The sequence below is a fragment of the Cyprinodon tularosa genome, unplaced genomic scaffold (assembly GCF_016077235.1).
Source record: "Cyprinodon tularosa strain WSP-4 unplaced genomic scaffold, ASM1607723v1 ctg558, whole genome shotgun sequence".
Classification (NCBI taxonomy): Eukaryota; Metazoa; Chordata; class Actinopteri; order Cyprinodontiformes; family Cyprinodontidae; genus Cyprinodon; species Cyprinodon tularosa.
In genome coordinates this window covers 252,510-274,161 of record NW_024039294.1, presented here as the reverse complement: position 1 = coordinate 274,161, position 21,652 = coordinate 252,510, and the positions used below count along the sequence as shown (strand labels likewise).

General features: G+C 40.4%; 1 protein-coding gene across 2 annotated transcripts in view; it reads right to left on the bottom strand.

Moving 5' to 3' along the window:
- Positions 1–325: 325 nt before the first annotated feature.
- Positions 326–21,652, bottom strand: part of gas7b (growth arrest-specific 7b) — a 99,495-nt gene continuing 78,168 nt past the window's right edge. For both annotated transcript variants that reach the window (XM_038305412.1, XM_038305413.1), the window contains exons 9-14: positions 15,056–15,134; positions 9,132–9,260; positions 8,574–8,697; positions 3,230–3,309; positions 3,047–3,145; positions 326–1,252 (exon numbers count right to left, since the gene is read on the bottom strand). In XM_038305412.1, the coding sequence (XP_038161340.1) occupies positions 1,139–1,252; positions 3,047–3,145; positions 3,230–3,309; positions 8,574–8,697; positions 9,132–9,260; positions 15,056–15,134 (625 nt within the window). In that variant the 3' untranslated portion in view covers positions 326–1,138. The remainder of the gene's footprint in view (positions 1,253–3,046; positions 3,146–3,229; positions 3,310–8,573; positions 8,698–9,131; positions 9,261–15,055; positions 15,135–21,652) is intronic.

Sequence of the window (21,652 nt, the reverse complement as noted above, 5' to 3'; positions counted from 1 at the left end):
CTCTGACTGAAGACACTGCTCTGTTGTTCATGATGTTCTCCGCTTTATGAAGAATTCTTCTTTTTTTAATAATCTAAAGCGGTTCTAGAGGAGTTTCTAGAAGAGAGCTGGCCTTCTTTATTAGCTTGTTGAGCTTTTTTAAGCCATTAGCTCTGATAGTGTATGATGGAAGAAGAGATCACACCACTTTAGATACAACAGATTCTGATTACTACTCATTTCTTACCACTTTTAGCATCTAATACTTTTATACTTTTTGACACGTGATCATAGAATAATCATTGCTTTTTAAATAAAGGGCTTAATTTTTTCAGAGACTTTAGATTAAATCCTCAGTGGAATAGTAATTTTTAAATGTTTAACAAAAGATTTGGCCTTCTTTTGTTTACAATAAAGGCAAGAAAAATCCAAATTGATGTGAAAATTCAGATTTTTTTTTTTTATCATGTTTTCAAAGTGTTCCTTTAATTTTTTCCAACAGCCTATTAATGATAGAAAATGTTGCATGTATATAAATGTCGTTCTAATTTTAATGGTAAATCCATGTTGATTATGTATAATTGCTGCATCTTGTTTTTAGTCAATAACTATTGGCTTCAACAGAAGATTGTAGCAACAGAAGCTGAAGGTTGTAGCATCACAATGATGTTTGTATTATAACCTAACGTGGTTATACAGCATTATGTCAACCACCTAAGCTAAACTGTTCATAGCTTTAGCAGCACCTGTTAAATCATAGCAGTTTTTGAGAGTCAGAATTATACTTCTACTTGACATAAAGCTTTTCATTATTTACAAATGTACAAGTCGGTGCTGCTTCATCGTTTACTTCACCCGAGTATCCTTTAGGAAACAGTTCCCCTTTAGTTACCATGTTCCTGTTTAATAAATCAGTGTACTTAAACAAAACTTTGCTGCAGCCATCTTCCCTAAACGTTCGGAGAAACACGGACATCAGTCTCATCAGGGATCTGCATGTGGATAAAGAACCGGTGAGCTCTTTCTCAGCCTCTTCGACCGTCACACAGATTAGTGAGAGAAAGGGGGTTAAGATCCAGTCACAGAGCTACTCCTGATCATATCCTCATCTATGGAGCTCCTACATGTCCTGGTGAGAGCTCTTCACCCAGCCAGCAGGTCAGATCTCTATGTCGACGGGCCTGATTTCTCCTGTCTTATTCTCCTTCACCCACACCTCTCTGTCTTTCAATGGGTCCACACACTGTAGGAGCTTATCCACAGGTTCCATAGTCTGTAAGAAAGAAAACCAGCTGTTAGCTGACAACAGAAATTAATATGCTAACTTTTGACCAGGTAACATCTACTTTTAAATAAGTATGAAAAAATGACTCATCACTTCCCTCTGCTGGTGTCAAGCAGTGAATCGCTACTAATCTTTAACTAATAATATATATGTATATATATATATATATATATATATATATATATATATATATATATATATATATATATATATATATATATATATACACTATATTGCCAAAAGTATTTGCTCACCCATCCAAATTATTGGAATCAGGTGTTCCAATCACTTCCATGGCCACAGGTGTATAAATTCAAGCACCTAGGCATGCAGACTGTTTTTACAAACATTTGTGAAAGAATGGGTCGCTCTCAGGAGCTCAGTGAATTCCAGCGTGGAACTGTGATAGGATGCCACCTGTGCAACAAATCCAGTCGTGAAATTTCCTCGCTCCTAAATATTCCACAGTCAACTGTCAGCTGTATTATAAGAAAATGGAAGTGTTTGGGAACGACAGCAACTCAGCCACGAAGTGGTAGGCCACGTAAACTGACGGAGCGGGGTCAGCGGATGCTGACGCGCATAGTGCGAAGAGGTCGCCAACTTTCTGCAGAGTCAATCACTACAGACCTCCAAACTTCATGTGGCCTTCAGATTAGCTCAAGAACAGTGCGCAGAGAGCTTCATGGAATGGGTTTCCATGGTCGAGCAGCTGCATCCAAGCCATACATCACCAAGTGCAATGCAAAGCGTCGGATGCGGTGGTGTAAAGCACGCCGCCACTGGACTCTAGAGCAGTGGAGACGCGTTCTCTGGAGTGACGAATCGCGCTTCTCCATCTGGCAATCTGATGGACGGGTCTGGGTTTGGCGGTTGCCAGGAGAACGGTACTTGTCTGACTGCATTGTGCCAAGTGTAAAGTTTGTTGGAGGGGGGATTATGGTGTGGGGTTGTTTTTCAGGAGCTGGGCTTGGCCCCTTAGTTCCAGTGAAAGGAACTCTGAATGCTTCAGCATCCCAAGACATTTTGGACAATTCCATGCTCCCAACTTTGTGGGAACAGTTTGGAGCTGGCCCCTTCCTCTTCCAACATGACTGTGCACCAGTGCACAAAGCAAGGTCCATAAAGACATGGATGACAGAGTCTGGTGTGGATGAACTTGACTGGCCTGCACAGAGTCCTGACCTCAACCCGATAGAACACCTTTGGGATGAATTAGAGCGGAGACTGAGAGCCAGGCCTTCTCGTCCAACATCAGTGTGCAACCTCACAAATGCGCTTCTGGAAGAATGGTCAAAAATTCCCATAAACACACTCCTAAACCTTGTGGACAGCCTTCCCAGAAGAGTTGAAGCTGTTCTAGCTGCAAAGGGTGGACCGACGTCATATTGAACCCTATGGATTAGGAACGGGATGTCACTTAAGCTCATATGTGAGTCAAGGCAGGTGAGCAAATACTTTTGGCAATATAGTGTATATATATATATGGGTGTATATATATTGGTGCTTTCCGTGGTTACTTCCAAAGCCAACTCTTTTACATATTTCCAGGTCATTTTGACAACATTCTTTAGAAAATGCTCAAGGCAGCTAAAAGCAAGAAAAAGCAAGTTGTTAAAAGATTTCAGACTGTGCATCATTTTACATCTACTACACAATCATGCTTTACTTGATTGTTAGAATAAAACACTTCAGAGGTTTGTGCTTTCAATGCTAAATATTTGGCTGAAGCTGAAATGGTTGGAACACTTCTGCAGGTCCCTGTGTCTGTCCAGTACTCACACTTTGGTTGAACATGTCCGTCTCGTGTCGTAGAGTTGTATACTGACAGAGATGCTGGCGGATCATCTCCACTCGCTCCACCTCCAGTCTCTCCAGCTCCTGGTGAGGACAGCATAGAAACACTTCAGCTCCAATGTGGAACAGCTTTGCTTCACATCCACTCTGCTGTGGGTGTGTCCTTACCAGACTGGTGGTGACCATCTCCTCAAACCATTTAGACTGAGACTGATTATACAGGTCCACACAGCGCATCAGATCATCTCCTGTTGGAGAAGAAAATAAGTCTGATCACAAGAGTCTGTTATGGAAATACTGAATACAACAGTAACACAAAACAGCCAGCAGGTGTCGTCACAAGACCAGCCTGAGGCAGCAGTCTGCTGCCAGGAATCAGCTGTTATTCCAAAGCATAGCAGAGAATCTGGACTGATAATAGATTTCATTACGATAGTGTATATAAGGAGAGCTAATCCCTTATTCATTAATGATACGGCTCACATTCTAAAAAAAAACAAGCAAAACAAAATCAAGAACTCATCACAGGGGAGATAAGAGAGGAAATGATGCTGGGCAGTGTCTTCTATTTAAAGTCACCTTAACACTGCAGGGAGAACATGGTTACTATGAACATAAAACAAACAACTTCTTAGTATGCTACTAAACCTCAACATTGGCTTGACTTAACCAACATGGTTCTGTGAGAATTGATTTTGCAACCATTGTGTCATTTCTAATGGTTAATGATTTAGATCATGATTCATAAGAACAAACAGGGACTTCGGTATGGACTGGATTTTAAAGATATTCTGTAGAAAATCCAGGACAAAAATACTTTAAAGGGTTCGTAAACATCAGTCAACACCAGCAGGTCACTAAAAACAAGCTTTAGTGTGGATGGAAGATAACTCATCTGTGTTCTAACCAGTAAGTTTTTTTAATGGAATAGAGACAGAACAAATAATGTGAACAGCAATCTAAAAGAAAGCTGTGACTGCAAGACAATATGTGTCTGCAGTTCTTTGAGGCTGTGAGAGAGAGAGAGAGAAAAGGTTTTTAGCAGATAACACAAAGGCTCAGCATAGAACTTTACAAGTTGAAGCAACTTGAGCCCCGTTCATGCTTCCCTTTTGAAACCGTGCTGAGAACGGTCCGAGCACGGTAACTGAGATCACTGTCGAGTGTAAATGGAACACAACTGAACTGGGCCGTGCTTAACAACTGAAATGCGCTAAATCTAGTTCAATCTGAAAAACTCACGTGAAGAGAAAATATAAATAGGAGAAATTTTATAATACAATGACTTTGTCTGTGGCGCTCAGACCTCGGCAGGAAACATAGCACTTAATTTTGATAGATATGCATAAACAGGAGCAAAGAATGGCTGTTTCCCCCCAGGCCTGAAACTGGTTGAGAATGGAGATAGATGAAGTTGGTCTGTCTGTAGACTGCTGGTTGGAGAGACGGTCTGCTGAGCTATATGGGGAGATCCAGTGGACTGCGTGAGCTGATAATAGAGCTTCACTTCACTTCAGTCTCAACATGGCGGTCTTCTGCCTGACTGGTTAAGATGAGACAAGGAATGCAGTAAGAGTCCGAGAGGAATGACACTCTGAAGAAGCTTTAGCTACGATGGTGGAGGAGGGGATGGAGGTGGGTTGAAACGGTGTCCTCTGAATGAAGTCACAGGGAGCATCCACCGACTGCGCACTAGGAGCAGACAGTGCGGATTGAAGGCCTTTTAAGATGACCTTTAGATGGCGATTGGCTTTCATGGAGGTGTGGTTCAAAGCTGATTGGCTGTGTCGAAGATGGATGAAGGAGAGCAATGAGTTTCATCAGTTGAACTTCTGCCTAGGCTCCATTAATAGTTCAGCAGTAGGGCTCGGCACTGTTCAGCTGTGGCTCAGTTCTCTGATAAAGTGCATGAGCAGACCACATTATCTCCTTATTATTACTTATAGTCAGCTGACTCATTTTGCTGGTTTTCTGCCTTGTCTGGGTTAGTATATAACACAGATCTCTTCACCTGTTCACAACACAAAATTCTTCTCAGCCTAATAACAATAAATGGTATTAAAAGAGCGTGGTGCGATCCGGGATGATGCAGGGAGCGAGGCTTTCATTTAAATTAGGGTGGAGGATGCTATCCAGGCACAGATGTTCCTGATGTTATGGGCACTGCCATTTTAGTTTGCGTATTTCCCACCTTGAGAAGTACAGTATCGTGGACCGCTGATAGGAGGCGAGGAACCGTGGTAGCATGATGTGTAAATGGTCGTAAGAACAAAGCACAGCGCCGTTAACTGATCCAAGCTTTGTCCGACCTCTGCATGGATCGGTTTCAGAGGGGTAGTGTAAATGGGACATTGGTTCTGTTTTACACTTTGGAAGCAGGCTAGATTTTTTATGTTTTTTTACAGAAATCCAAAAGTGAAGTCAAATCAATTGAAGACACTAGAGGAGAATAGCACAGATGTTCCAACAATATATAATAAATTAAAGAAAAAGATATTAAAACATGATCATCCATGAAGTTTCTATTATTAGAAGAACTACTGTACATATTAGATAATAATATTCCACTCTCAGTTATTCACACTGTGGGACTTAATAATATAGATTTGACAAATATTAGGTCTGAAAAATTTTTAACAGAAATATGATAAACTCCGAGAAATATAACTAGAAGATTGTTTATTTCCCAACTTTGCATTATTTCTGTCACATTGAAGAAAGTAAAGCTTGTTTCCATGTTTCCCATTAAATGTAATGTTCAAGCTGCTGGACTCAAACATACCGTTCTCCTAAGAACAGATAAATCTAAAAACAAATGAATATATTGTGAGCAAACATGCCGTTCTTTAGTTGTTTTGCTCCCAGTCTCCAGTCTGCCTCAGGAGAAACATCAACAACTGTTGCTGTTTTCTTAGATTCTGTTGTTTCCTTGTTGCATAAGGAGCAGGCAGGAGGCCTGGTTCTGGTAGTGAGAGTGGGCTGGGATGGAGTTCTCCTTCTTCCATGTGACAGCATGTGGCCGTCTGCTTGACTCATAACGTCACCATCTGGCTGAGAGTTTGTCTCTGCTTATACTTAACCATGCACATTCCTGAGGTATCACACCTTTTAAAACTAAAATGCTACCGGGCACTTTAAGGCCTCTAGGGCCTTCCTGTTATTTTTGTCATGGCATAACACATTCAGCTAACTTTATTCCAGCATATGCATACAGACTCCTGGTGATATCCCTATTTTTGTTAAGAACAGAGGGAATACAAAAGAATAAATAATCACTCTCTCCAAAAAAAAAGTATCCAATCATCTTAAATGTGCTTCATAGTGACAGGCACAGATGTACAAAGGTGTTTGGGGGAACCTTTCCATGAAAGCAAGAAAAAAATGTCACAATGTTCTCATGAGAGAAAAGTCAGCAAAGACTTTAGTTAACTGAGCTGTTCCAAAATCAGTTTGACGGGTTTTTAGGTAGGTTTATATGAGCATAAGCACTCAGAATGGAAATGCATCGTGTAAGCATGGCAGTCGGGGAATTTTATGTTTGGATTCAGCTCAATCAAAATGTATGTATGAGAGTTTTGTTTTGAATGAAAGGTGGTTTATGCCGATTCTCAGTCCAAACCACATCCATTTATACACTTGTTCCCATCAGGTCAGTGCCTGTGACTGCTCCTCTCTGTAAAGGATGCCTGTTAATTTGCAGAGTCTCCAGAAGGGCTCTGCAATTAATTCTATTTGCAATATATTCACAATTTTATGTATTGAAATTTTCAAATCGTTGAGGCACAGAATTTTGGTCAAATACGACTTAACAAGAGTAAGACGGACTCTCTCACTCCAGTTTCTTAGGTTTTGGTATTATTTACTTCAATTAAATTTCCCTCTGGGTTTAATAAAGTACTTTTGAATTGTTATGCTTAACATGAGTGAAACCAATAAACAACCAATGATGGTTTTCATGTTGGTCTGGAGGATTAAAACAACTTTTCTAATGAATTTACTCTGGGTTGGGTGTTTTTGGCCATTAGATGTGTATTTGGGCATCATGTGGGAAGTTAACTCCACCTCTATCTGCATCCTTTGGGGTGATAATGACTTTTTTTGCACCCACACCTCTCAGGCTGGTGTGAACGAACTGTTGAAGCAGAAAATGTGTCTGGCTTTCATCCTGCTTTAAAAAAAGTAAATAACTTTAAAACCCCAGTGTGCCCCACAGCCCCAATAAAGTGCTTGACACCAAAACAACCCAGCAGCTGGGTTCACAGGGAGTATCAAGCAGCCGATCCAATGAGAGGCTTACAAAACAGAGGAGGGTTTGGATGTAATTTCCTTTAAGCTAATTATTAACGCAGATTAATTGGGAATGTATTTTATTTGCCTGTTAAATATTAAATGTTGGCTTTAATGCCGACTTTTAGGTCCGTTTCTGTTAAAATTTTACATTAAGCAGGATTTAAGAGAAAAAAAACTTAAGATGAATTTGAGAAGGGACACATTTCTCAATATCAAATGTATTGTATTCATTCAAACAAGGACAAAAAGACCAGATAAGAGCAGAAAGGACTATATTACAGTAAAATTACTAGTCAATCCTTGGCAGCTGATCAAATTTATGCTGCCTTTGGTTCGTAAATGGGATCAGTTAGTTGGCATAATGTCTGACAGATGCTGAATATGAACTGAAATAACAGTATTCATTTTAAGTTATGTATGCTGTAGGTATTATATATTTTTCACATCATCTTGCATCAATTCAAACTGATTTATACTTTTTAATCAAATTAAAGGAGGTAAAATAATAGCCTGCTTTATCAAACTTATAGAAACTTAATTTGCAATAGATTCCAATAATTTCTGGAACCCAGAAATGCATTGATGTTACTGGGACTTTCTATAATCAGAAACAATGATGAGGACAAATCTTTTCTGCGACATAAGACTGACAATTTGGTAATCGATTAATTGTTCACTGGAGTATAGAAACTTTACAACAAGACTTTAGTTGACAAAGCAACTCACTTAGGGCAGTAATTATAACTAGATAGTAAAAAAATATATAAACATTTTGTATTCAGGATAAAAAAAAATAGTTCTGTCAATATTCCCTATCCAGAACTGCCCAAGTGCAAAGGTTTTAGTTACACTTGGTTTAATTTTGTATAAAATCTTCTTTAAAGAACCTTTCGCTAGCCGATTATTAGTCGATTAATCGAAAAAATAATCAACAGATTAATCGATTTACATAATAATCGTTATTTGCAGCCTTAGCGAGGACCCTCTGCAGGAATAGAACTTGAGCACAGCCACAGGCTCTAAGCAAACTCTGCATGAACTGCTGCAGGTAGGCAAACCATAAAACGATATTTAAAAGTAAAGCATATAATCCTCAACTCCAGCTCCCACTGACCAAACCAGCATCTTCCCCCAGCATGAATAAACAGGAGGCGCTCTGGCCAAAGTAAAACTACAGATCCCTGCGTGGAACCTCAACAACAGATGGACCTTTTCCTCTGACCTGCTTGTGTGGATTTCCTCCGAGCCTTCTTGATCTCCTCCTCCGTTTTGTTGCTGAGTTTGCTCTCTAGCTGCTGTGTCTTTAACTCCAGCTCCTTCTGTCTGTCTGCCAGAGCTTTTCTTGCCTGAACGAGATAAAAAACAAACGCTTGAGTCTGAGACTGACAGAAAGAAAGTTAAATAATCCAATGTTTCTTGAATGTTCTTTTCCTTTAAACAGCCAGCTGTAAGTTCATGGACACAGTGATAAAATGGCATTTATCAGCCTGTTTTCATCCATCAGTGATACTGCCATCTTTGAACAACTCTCGGTATTCACTTTGTGCAAGTGGCTCATTTTTTTTCCTGATTTAAAGATAAAATTGTGGAGCAGATGGATTTATCTGGCATACGAGCTCTACTAAGATGACAGATGATGCGAGACAGATTTCTGGTTACCTTCAGGCTGCAGCCAATAGCTCTTGATCACACTAAAAAAAGGAGGCAGCTTGTGGAGGGTGGAAGTCTTTTTTTATCAGCTGCTTAAAGAATTAGGAGCTACAGGAGTTGATGATCTCACCTTCTCCACGGCTGCGTAACGACCTACAAGCTGCTTCCGCAGGTCTGCGATATGGTGGTCGAATCGCTTCATGTCCTTCTTGAAGTTCTCCCTGAATGTCAGGAAGGGTTTCTCCACCTCACTCTGGAGCTGTTCAGAAAACAAACCAGGGATCAACACATTGAACGCAGCATGAAGGAAGGCGAAGAAAAGAACATTTCCCTAGTTTGTTTTCCTGACATTAGGAAAATCTAAGAGAAAACAGGGAAAACATTAAAACTGTGCCATACGAACCAGTCAAAGCTGAAAGTGTCACATTCTTGCTACTGATAACTGGCTTAATTACCACTTCCATTCACCTGTCTAATGCTGCCTGGTTTCTAATCGCTGCTCATCTGATCCACCTGTTCCTGCCTCTATTTGAGGCGCTTGCTTTCGGTTATCAGGGTCTGATTATCTTGTTCTCTCTAGCCAGTTGTGAACCTGACCTGTTCTGCCTCTCATCCACTGAGCCTGTCTGTTTCCGGCTGACGGGTTTGCCTGACCTGTCTTCAGATCCCTGCTTGTTCTCTGTTCTCCGGGGCTGCAGCGTCTGGGGCACTCTGGGCGGAGCCCGCCACATCTTGTTGGCAGCTCACCGGCTGGATTTTACCTCATTCTCAGGACACAGACGGAACTGTTAAACCAGGTTACTGACTTATAATCATCCTCCATCAGATTATCGTGATCGCTAACCTGTGTTTCCTTTTACAGAGTTTCCCGTGATAGATGCCATAGCCGCTACTACAGTTCCAATTTTTTAATAAATGCTTTTAAATTATCCGACTGTCTGTCTTGCCTCGAATACTAAATCCTCTGTTCTGATTCATGACAGAAAGTCATGTACCAACGTTGTACTCTAGTTCCCAAATCCAGTTGAAACTTATCACACCACTCTGTTCAATTGGCAAATCATTCTTTTGACCCCATAGGTTTTTCATTTTAGATAACCATGTGATGAAGTAGCACACAAAGCATTGCTGGTTGGAGATCCTGTGATTCCATTTCTTGTCCTCACACCCTGAGATGTAGACACGTAGAACAAAGAAACATAGACATCCAATGCAAACCCTTGCACATTATAAACTACAGCAGGGATGTCCACCAGCAACTGGTCCAGAAAGTAAAAAAAAAAAAACCTGCCTTGTTTTCCTTCATCCTGTTCACTTAACAAGGTGATAACCACTTTGGGTGATTGGTCTGCATTTTGGAGCTGGAAATGCAGATGGTTGGAAATGATCTCTTGCTACTTCTTTATGTCTTCAAATGTTGGACTCTGTTTACCATGCTTCATCAAGGTTCATCACAAACTGTAGAGCCATGACATCACTGTGACCTGTACTCTCACCCCTTGCTCACACTGGCTCCGGTGCGGTTACCGAGCCGACGGAGACCGCAACTCCCGCACACCCCCTCTCACACCGCCCTTTTGACTACGGTGCGGTGCGGCTCTGCGGCTCCGGCAACAGGTCCGGAGATTTAACTCGCGAGAACAGAAGTTCACTTGAGTTCACGTAACTTCACGCGATAACACGGCCCAAATAAAGATATTTGCGAGAGCTTGTTGCGGAGGGCTCCGGCACGCCGCAAGGATAGCTTTCTTGCGGAATTTTCTGCAGCGCCAGAGTGTCTCGGTAACCGCAGCCGGACAGCTCAGCAGCCGGTGAGAGAGGTTTACGTCTTTTTAATGATTTTTTTTTAATGACTGCGGCGCCGCACCCACCGCACCGCAACGGTAAGACCGGAGTCGGTGTGAGCCAGGGGTCAGGTGGGATGGCCTTCCCTCAGTGTCATTGGTACACTTTTATTTACAAGGTCCTTCTTGGATTACTGACCTCTTACATTTGTACCTTACTTACACAGAAAAGCATGGCTTCTTATGCCCTAAGATCCAACGATCAGCTGTTGCTCACTGTTCCTTTTGCCCGCACAGAACTAGGGAAGAAAGCCTTTAGCTACGCAGCTCCTTGTGCGTGGAAGTTTTTACAAAGAAACTGGAAGTTGACTTAGTTTTTAGTTTTAAATGCTTTTAAGTTGAAATCGAAATAAATTGAAGCAGCCTCAATTATCTGTAATCGTTTTATTTGATATTTTGTTATGTACCTGTAATTTAATTTAATATATCTCTGTTCATTATCTAACTTTGCTGCCTCTTGGCCAGGACTCCCTTGAAAAAGAGGTTTTCAATCTCAATAGGATTGTTTTTTCCTGGTTAAATAAAATGAGCAAAAATCTCTTTACAGGCCTTTTACTTTCTGGACTTGCATTATCCACCTCCGGTCAGCAGAACATAGAAATGTTATTCTGTGGCTATTATGAACAAAATCCCTTACTTTAATCCTAAAAAGTGTTCTTAACAGATTTAGGATTGTACTTACCTGCATGAACTCATAATCCACATATACTGTAGACGCAATGTCATTAGATATGCCTGCATGCAGCTTTATTGGATTACACTTATTTACAATTTTCTGTTTTCAGTTCTGATGTTGATGTTTGTTTAAACCTTATTTAAATTTCTCTTTTTCCCTTATTGGGTTTGTCTCTTTAGAAGTGCCCCAGTCTATCCATTAATCGGCAGTTAGCTATGCTACAAGTTCAACATCGTATTTATCCTTTTGTAATGTAGTAGAACAACTTTGACACTTCAAGGAACCAGACCCACAATTCTGTTACTAGATATTGTTTATTACTTGTTAGTATCACTTTCTTAGCTCCAGCTTTCTCCAAAAAGAACAAAAATATGGATTAGCTCTGAATAAGTTATGACATATCATAATTGATTATTTTCTCAAAAGCCAACATTTATTAGCCTGAGCTGTAAATAAAAATGTGTGACTTTACCCTCTGTTTGCATATGAATACAGTCCTTTAATTAGCTCCTTGCTCCTGACTAGCTTTCCTCATAGAGTCATCATCCTCTCACACTGAGCCTGTGGGGATGATAAATCCAAACTACAGCCTTATCCAAGCAGCTATGCTTCCTTCTCTTGATTCCCGAGCAAAGAGATTTTAAGTAAACAGCAAAGCTTCCAGAATGTGACGAGATTATGTCAGTTTTTAATGTTTGCAGCAAGCGCTGCGCTTGTTTAATGATCCTAATAAGCAAGGTGGCGTTCTGCCCCAGCTGTCAGCCCTGAAATAGAAGTGCAGCTTCTTCCTGTAGTCACACTGCAACTCATCACTCAAAGATCATTTCCAGTCAAATCCTTCCTGTCTCTTCTGAGAATCTGGAAGAATGCCGCACATCTGTGCATCTCTGGAGCATAACATCACCCAAGATTTTCTCCTGCATCTCTCTTCTCTCCATCTTCATGTCTAACTGATCAAACAGGAGAAATAAATGAGGACATATGTTTCTAAACCTCAACGGCTTTTTAACTGACTGTCAATCATGTTTTCTGAAATGATCCGACTTATCTTTAGATTTACATGCTCAAACTTTATCTTCATACTCATAAAGTTAAGAGGGGGAAAAAAAAAACTAAACTAAAAGACAAGCCAGACTTGTTTGCACAGTGAGCAATGAATGTGTTTCCATGGTCACAGACAAAGGGGGACATTGATCTACCTCACTATAGAGTTAGAAATGGTGACGCTCTGCAGGAGAAGTGTGTCTTTAAATGAGGGCGTGTGGTTGGCTGACCGCAGGAGGTGTTGTTTTCATCTCCTTTGGTTTCTCACATTTAGTAACAAAACATAAATATAACTACTAAGTGGAAGCCGCTTATAGTGTTCATTTTTGGCCATTTTATGAATGTAAACATGTGCAAATATAATTAATAAGTGGATCGAAAGTGATGACCTCACTCCAGTGTCATTGCGGAGGTACAAGAGCGCTTTGGTGCGGGTACCATTGTAGGAATGCATCTTGCATTTTAAAGACTGGTGTCCAGCATGTTGTTTTCAAAAACTTTGACCTTTTACATTCTTTTGAAAAACAAGTGAACTCGGTGTTGGAGAAAACTCTGATCCAGTGAACCATGGATAAATATGTGAAGTGATTTCTTAGTGCGCTGCAGCAGACGAGCAACACAAAACAGATGTAGGCTAGCTTTAATTTTTTTGTAGCCTATGCCATTATCTTCTATGTTTTTCTATGAAACCGTTTGTTTCAAACTTCAGAATTGCGGCACCAGGATACCAGAGTTATGTCTATGCACAGCGCAGTATATTGTAATAAAAGTTGCATGGTACTGTAATAAAATTCAGTAAATGCTGAAGCTATCCGTTACATTTCATTTTTCTCATTGAAAAACCTAAACTAAAAGTTTCTATTATTAAGGAAGACTAGGGAATATTAGGGATATCAGTCAACAGGAAACTGAGAACACACTGCCCCCTGCAGTTCACCTAGAGAACTCCATGTCATTTAAGGGACTAAAATATTCAGAAATTGTAAAATTTTTACTGTATTTTCTTAAAAGCTGGTTAATCACATCAAATTTTGCATAACTGACAAGTTCCTATCTAGATCCACTGAGAATCCATGGTAAGACTTAAACACTGCTGTCCAACGACACCATCCACCTAAACTCGCTGAACCTATTTCTAAAGAACAAATGGAAGAAAACATTACATCTAGATTTCCAAAGCTGGTAGAGATCTCTGGCTAAATGAAATATAGTTTTAAAAAGTAGGGACTCGGACAAAGGCCCACAATATTTAAATTATTGATTTATTTAAAAGGTTAAAAACTGTCCTATTTTTTTTTTCCCCCTTTTAAGTAGCATTACTTTATGTGGGTCTATCACATTGAATTCCAGTGAAAAAACAGGTTTTGTGAATGTAATTATATACTGCATGTTGTTTTGTTTTCTATCTTTCTTAATTTCTACACTAAAGGCTGTTTTATACTTCAAAACTAGGTCCTCTGCGTAGGTGTGGCAGTAAACAAAAAGACATCCCTGTCTCCTCCGCAGACACTCCGCTGCACCTCTCCCAAATTGTAGCTGACCGCAGACAGGAAGCTGGCTTGTTGTGTTTTTATGACTGAAATTGCAGAAAAAACTTGTGACGTTGGACCAGCTAAAAGAGCGAGGTGCGCAAGAATGCTGGGACCCTTTTTCCACCTGGATCCCCGCTATTTTTCGCCATCATGTCCCTCCGTTGTCGGACAAACTCGCCCCCATTTCCTCTCCGCCTCGGCCATATCTAGACCCACAGCGTATAGCGCAGACCACGCTTCAATACTGGGCATAAATCAAAAATGTCTGCGTCAAGCTCACTGCGACATACTGCTGCACGAGTATAACCAGGCCTTAAGCCTTCAAGCATCTTCAGGGAACCTAAAGCCCCATTTACACTACCCTTTTGAAACCGCAAGAAAGGTCCAAGCACGGTAACCGAGATGACTGAGTTTAAATGGAACAAACTGAACAACCAAACCGCGCTAAATCTAGTACTAGTTCAACGGTAGAGCTCGGCACAGTTTAGCTGTGGCTCGGTTCTCTGATAACAAAGAGCACATGAGCAACCTGGGATGAGAACGAGACCGAGGTTCTCATAGAAATTTGTGCGGAGGACGCTATCCAGGCACGTAAGTTCCTGAATGTTATGGGTGACACTATTTTTGTCTGCATAGTTCCCCCCTTGAGAGCTGTAGTATCGTCGACTGCCCATAGGAGGCGGGGAACCATGCTAGCGTGATGTGTAAATGGTCATAAGAACCAAGCTCGGCACGGTTAACTGATCCAAGCTCGGTCCGAACTCGGCTCGGATCGTTTCAGAGGGATAGTGTTAATGGGGCATATCTGTCTGATTTTCTCCACTTCCACTTGGTTTGGGGCAAAACATAAAACGCCAGGCAACAGATTAACTCTTATGATACTCCTCGACTGCATTAAATACATAGAGAAGCTCATTTTTAGCATTAAACCTAAATAATGGAAGTAAGGTAATTTTACCTTTGAAGAGAACTTTAGATGAACCTCAGCTTCGTCTGCCAGGCTCTTCTTGAGCTGGGCCCAGGCCTCTCCTAAAGTTCTGCGAAAAGACAAGAAGGACACAGGGAGGAAAATACAAGTTTTTAAAACCTTCCTCAAAGAGTAAACAAAGCCTTATGATTTATTGACGAGATGCACAAGAAGTTCTGTCATAACAATATTCACAGGCATGGAGAGACAAGGAGGAGAGCATCTGAGACAAACACACACTGTCATCCATGCACAGATGGGGCCCAGGAGCCACCAGTGCAAAAGTTCACTCAAACACAAAAGCAGCTGATAAATCAAGGCAGCTAAATTGAGGTCCACATCCAGTTCAACAGACCATTAGGACATATGGGACATCAGATATCTAACTCTCCTCACAGTTATGAGCTCCACACAGCCGGAAGACACTCATTGTTTTTCCTCCTTAATAATCTAGACATTAGATTTGTCTGAGGAAAAATAAAAAAGAAGAGGGAGCTGCTGGATGACCCTTTGGTTTTTCATTAAACTGAGGACTGTAAAAACATCAGCCAGTGGGTGGATAGTCCACGACACGGGGCTCTGGGACCGATGATCTTTATGGCTGAGAGGTTCACTTCAAAGCCTTGTTCGGAATGGAAGACATTCCCTCACTCTGACATCCAACACATTCCTGACTCTGACTAGGGAAGCCTGGCACCAACGGAGCACCTCCAACATCCAGAGCTGATAAAACCCTAATAAGATCATTTCACAACTTTCAGCTCCAAGCTGCTATGAACAGATCGACTAAACTCTAAAGTTCTTTTAAAAGGTCCTCTGAACAAAATATCTTATAACTATTTCATCATTCTGCTTCCTTCTATCTTTTATTCTCCCACTCTGCAGAATCTGTTAGTTTAATCTCTAACATTATGCTCTCTCTGCTTTTTCTCATAGTAGCTTCATCTGGTCTGTTCCTGTTTGGCTGTGACACCATCCTGGAGAGAAATATCAGCTGTGCTGCTGCCATCAACACATTTGTTTATAGATGTTGGGGATTGGCCTGTGTAGTCCTTTTTCTCTGACTGTGACTGGCTGGATGTGCTCTTTTCATTCTCTGACATTGTAGAGAAAGGCAGACTTGGAGCTCGTCTGCCTGGCTATCAGTTGCCTGATTCTGTCTCCTTGAACCCCCATTGGACACGGTAGACGGCCGCTCACACTAAGACTGGTTCTGCTGGAGGTTTCTTCCTGTTAAAATGGAGTTTTTCCTCTCCATTGTCACTACAAGCATGCTTAGTGTGAATGATTTTATTTGAGTCATTGAGTCGATCCAATCAACTGGTTTTCCTTATATAGGAAACTTTGAATCTATTTGACTGTATGATCTGAACTGTAAAGTGCCTTGAGATGACGTGTTGTGAATTGGCGCTATAGAAATATAATGAACTGAACTGAATAAGACATTGACAACCTTGCTGTGAATGTGATCTGGTTGATAGTTTTTATGATTTTGTGGGATAATTCTAATGTTTTATTAGAGCTGATGCAATGCATTGAAGATGAAAAACTTTTTTGTCCATCAACATGCTTAATAGAACTCAATCCAAAAGTTTTAGTTTCGCCTGGCTTAAATATTGTTATTATTACAAATTGATTAATCAAATAATCAAAAGATTAATCAATTAGCAAAATGATCGTTAGTTACAGCCCTAGTTTCAATCATTAATTTATGCTTTTAATGATTGTACTGCACATTTGTTCTGATGTACCTATAATGCAAAGCCCTTTGAATCGGCATGCTGCTGAAATGTGCTTTTGAAATAAATCTTTACCTACTTACTTAGTAGAAAAATGAACCTGTGTTTTAACCAGGCCAGGACATGCTAACTCACATACAGCAAATAAGAGCCTAATAACAAACCAACAAGCAATCAATTAAAATAAGACAGAGTTCAGGTACACTGTGGAGTCTTTCAGTCTTCAATCTTAAATTTTAGAATTAAAGTTTCTGAGCAAAACGCAATACAAACAGCATATAATCAAAATGAGCTGTACAGCTACAGGAGCTAACCGGCGTTTCTCATGTCTGTCTAATTTAGAGTTTCCTCCTCCTGTGCAGCATGTTTCTCTGTCCTGATGGTGTTCCTGCTAAATAAACTCATGGACCTATTTGCTTAGCGAATCAGACAGAGGATGAGCAGGCAGAGAAGACATGTAAAAACTAACAACTAACACATAACGGGAACAGATAAGAGGATAAGGGTCAGAGGTTAGCAACTGGAAGGGTTTTACCTGAACAATTATTTAAAATAATATTGTCCAAATATTTGTTTAACAACTTCATTATAAATCATTTTTAACAGATTTCCCTCTTTTCCCCTATAACTATGTTTTATCAGATAAATCCTCAGAAGATGTCTAGATAGGAAGCATTGCTCCATGAATCCCTCCGCTGCTGGATCCATGTTTACACAGCAGAACATTTACAGTCAGACGAACGCATGGTTGCATAAACAGTATGCTTAAAATGAAAGATGATATGGTTTACTTTAAACCAGGATCCTTGTAGGCCACCAGAGAGGAACAAAGAAAACATCCGAATGAACCTTTTTGGTGAACAAAGAACACTTTCTAATAAATAACTTATAGCTGATAGGATCAAACCTGAAATACTTTGTCTAAGAAAAAAAAATTGAAAAATACCAAATAGAGTGCGGAACGGGGGTTTGAAATGGAAAAATGGACTTTCAATTAACCCCCCTTGGTGGGCTAAAAGCTTTGAGATGATAACGAGCAACGTTTTACACATCAAAGTATTTACAAATAAAACATGGAGCAGCTTTTCTTTGTGTTTTTATGGATATCTTCAATAAAAACAGGATGAAACTAATGCAAGGAAGTTTATTTTTTCTTTTTATCTGTAAATTGCACAATATGTTCTTTCTGACATGTTTTTCCATAAACATAATTTTGTTTTTGTTTTTATAAAAAGAAAAATATCTGAAAGCTGGATCTTTTATTCAAAACAATCTTCATAATGTTTTGTAATGTTCACAGGGAGATTTACTCTTTTAGAAGAACTTTTTTTTAATCAGATTTTAAAGTTTGCCGACTCCAGCTTTAGAGACTACAGCTTAGCTAATGGTGAAAAAAACCAACAACAACCTTGCTTGCTTGATGTCAAAAGACAACAATGATGCTTTAAAAATGTCGGATGTAGATCAGTGAGTAAAACCAAACTAAAGCCTCCTTATTTACAGTTTGTTTGATTCTAAGTTTGTTTTTTTTGTATTTTTTCTATATTGTTTTTGAAATGATCGCGGCACTGGTACTGGTCTAACTGTCCACTCTGCACACCTGCTCAGTTCCATTCAGCTCGGCAAAGAACTCATGTTCTTCCTCAACACTGAAGTCCTCAGACATTTTTCTTTCGTTGTTTCTTTCTTTGCACAGGTAAACGGCACATTTCTTCTTCTACACTTGCATTATTGGAAGAGCAGACGCTGAATGCGCACTTTCATCTGGTTTGGTCTGCCGGCTTCCGTAGCGTCGTGATCGCGCAGGTGCGCGCTTTCAGGAAATCCTATACACTACTGTTTATGCTCTAAAAACATTCTAAATGACTTCGTTTCGAGTAAATTCTGGATGCTACCCACTCAGGACACTTGGAATACATTGGACGAGCAGTATGGAGGAATATTGACACGTTTTTTGTGGACTTTTATGGACCTTTCTGTCTCGGGCACCATAGACCTCCATTATTTGAATGTCAGCAGACAGCAAGAAGCCTCCCAGATCTCCAGATGCATTTGAGATATCAAAAAATTACTCCAGAGTGTTGTTCAGCATGCGGGTGAGTAGAAAATGAAGGCTAATCATGTTTTGGGTGTACTATTCCTTTAACTCTGCCTGCGAGTGGACCTCAGCCCTGTACTCGCTTCTCCGTCTCAAACCCGCACTCGTGCCCTGGTTCTCCTCAGTCTGGTTAGTTACCGAGCTCCTCAGCAATCATTATACCTGCCTCTGCTGGTCACTAACCTGTGTCTCTGCCTCCAGGGGTTCCAGGACGACCGCAAGCAGCATGCCCTGCACGTTAGCGCTTCCCCTTATCTTTTCAATAAAGCTTATAAAGCGTCACTGCCCTGTCGTGGTTGAATCTTGGGTCCGATTCCGGTGCATTACACTCTTATCCATTTTTTTGTTGCAATATATGATAAAAAGGATATTATGAAAGTATGGGGAATATTCGATAAAAGATGGTATCATTTATGCTTGTTGAGAGGAATTGAATGTTTTTTTTTCAGTGTGATTGGCTCTGGTTAGTCCAAAGCTCAGATATCTGATAGATTTTCAATTATGGTACCTGATCATTGGAGATGTTGTTACTAAAACTACAAGAAACTCTATTTTCAACAACATGCAAAAAACGGATATGTTTACACGTAGAGGGTATATTCTTTTACAAGACACATGGAAAATGAGCAAAAAGACAGCTTTGGTTAAAAGTCCAGTCCAACTCACAAAAACTTCACCTCTTTTGATTCTGAGCTGTCAAAGCTTAGTGCCACTTGAAATATTAATCAGAGTCTGTAAACTGGATCTGTCAAATGTCCTCAGTCTTACATTTCACCCTGTCAAGCAATCCTTTCGAAAAACATACTGGATTTTAGAGAAAACAATGATCTCTTGCCGTCGACTCCTTTTATTCAACAGATTTGATGCAGAGAAGAATTTGAGGCTTAAGAAAAAAAACATCACATGCCACATAGCCACATCTCAACCAAACAAATGGTAAATTCAGGAACTAACAGACGGCTGGTTCGGGTTGGATGGTAGGAACCGAGCAACAAAACACTGATTGTCCTGTCTAACAACAGAGCCATGCTGAGGCAAAGCATAATGAAAGTACTGTGCTGCACTTTTGTGGGTGTGGGCAGACCGAGCTGGCTGGCATAATCCAGATTCTGTTAAGGACTGTTCCAACCCACTCTTTGTCATGATGTCAATACCAAGAGGAGTTAGCTTACATGTATGTCGGAAGAACCCTACTGGGAAAATAAAGCCTTATTAAACCTTGCTAAATTACGCCCTCATTTCCAGCTACTACTAGGGTTCCCACCCGTCCTTCATTTGGCTGTTTTATCCTGCATATTAGACCAAATTGTTTTGTGTTTTCGTAAATGTCCTGCACATATGTCCATTAAAAAAACATTGCAAGCCTAAGTAAAACGCAAAATGCTAAGAGTCAGCAAAATATGCTGATACGGTTGCCTAGAGACAGGCACCAAACGCCCATGCTGCTCTCAGTCACCCGAGTTAGACCCGATGCTCTGCATCCGCAGAAGGGAAACTGCTTTACAAAAATGCAGACGTGTGAGGGGAAGAGGTACAACCCTGCTGAAAAAATGTCAGTGGAGATGACTGCCAGAATATTTACTTAATTATGTTGACAGATTTATTTCTGTGGTGCACATTGGGTTGTTTGATATCCGGAATCAATAGAGAAAAGAGGGAAATAAGCAGAATAGTCCATCGTCAGACTTTTATACCACAATCACCTCACTGCTAGTTTAATCTTATATTCGTAGAAGAATGGCTGTTCCAACCATTGCAGTTCGGAATTCTCCCGAGTGGTGCACAACTTTACACGACTGAATAAAATTAATTTGATTGGTTGTTTATGAAGGTGCAGGATTGTTGTGGCGGAAGGTACGCAAGCAATTTCGGTTGCGGGCGGTTTCTCAGAAGCATTTTGCTAACCAGTTAGCAACTTAGTGCTAGTAGGTTCCCAATGGGAAATTCCATTGGGACCAAGTAGCACTAAATTGGTGACTAAGAAACAACACTGTATAGGAAAGCTATGGACAGAGGAAACATGCAAGAGGAGGAGAGTTTTGTGTCGGAGGTCATGGATGAGTCTCGTCCGTCATCCATTTTGTATTTAGAGGAGGCAAGTGGGGATGAAGATGTTGTGGAAGAGGACGCCAGGGTGGCAGAAGCTTGGTTTGGTGTTGAAGGCTTACAGCCGTCCATGTTTGAGCCCTTGCCTCGCAACGCTGCCAGTTCTGTTAGCTCTACGCCTGCTGAAGATACAGACGTCCATCCCCGTGAACACTGGGAAGGAACTCAATGAGAAAGTCATAAAGAATAAATGATTATTATTTCTTATTTCAAACGCTGCGTTTATTGGCTGCAACATATGAATCAAGATGCTACAACCTAAAAAATTTGATTGACAGATGACCGTTTATGTATGATTGACAGAATTTAGGTGTTCAGGCTGACGTAAAACTAACTGGCCCGCATAAGATGACGAAAAAAAAAACCTGGATTTTAAGACAGGATTTTTTTTTTAAATAGAAATTTTCTAAATTTTGGGACAATACCGTATGATAAAGAGAACATTTATATACATGTTTAAGCCAGAATGGTTTTACATTTAAATATGTTTTCTCTACGACTTTAAAGGTATACAGGACTATCTTTTGTTTCCGGGTGGATCATCTCGGTAAGTGTTCCTCCTAATTGTGAATCATTCTGGTGATAGGTTTACGTAAGGCCATCCTACCTGCTCATCCCGTTAGCTATCTTTTTCTGTGCAAGCGC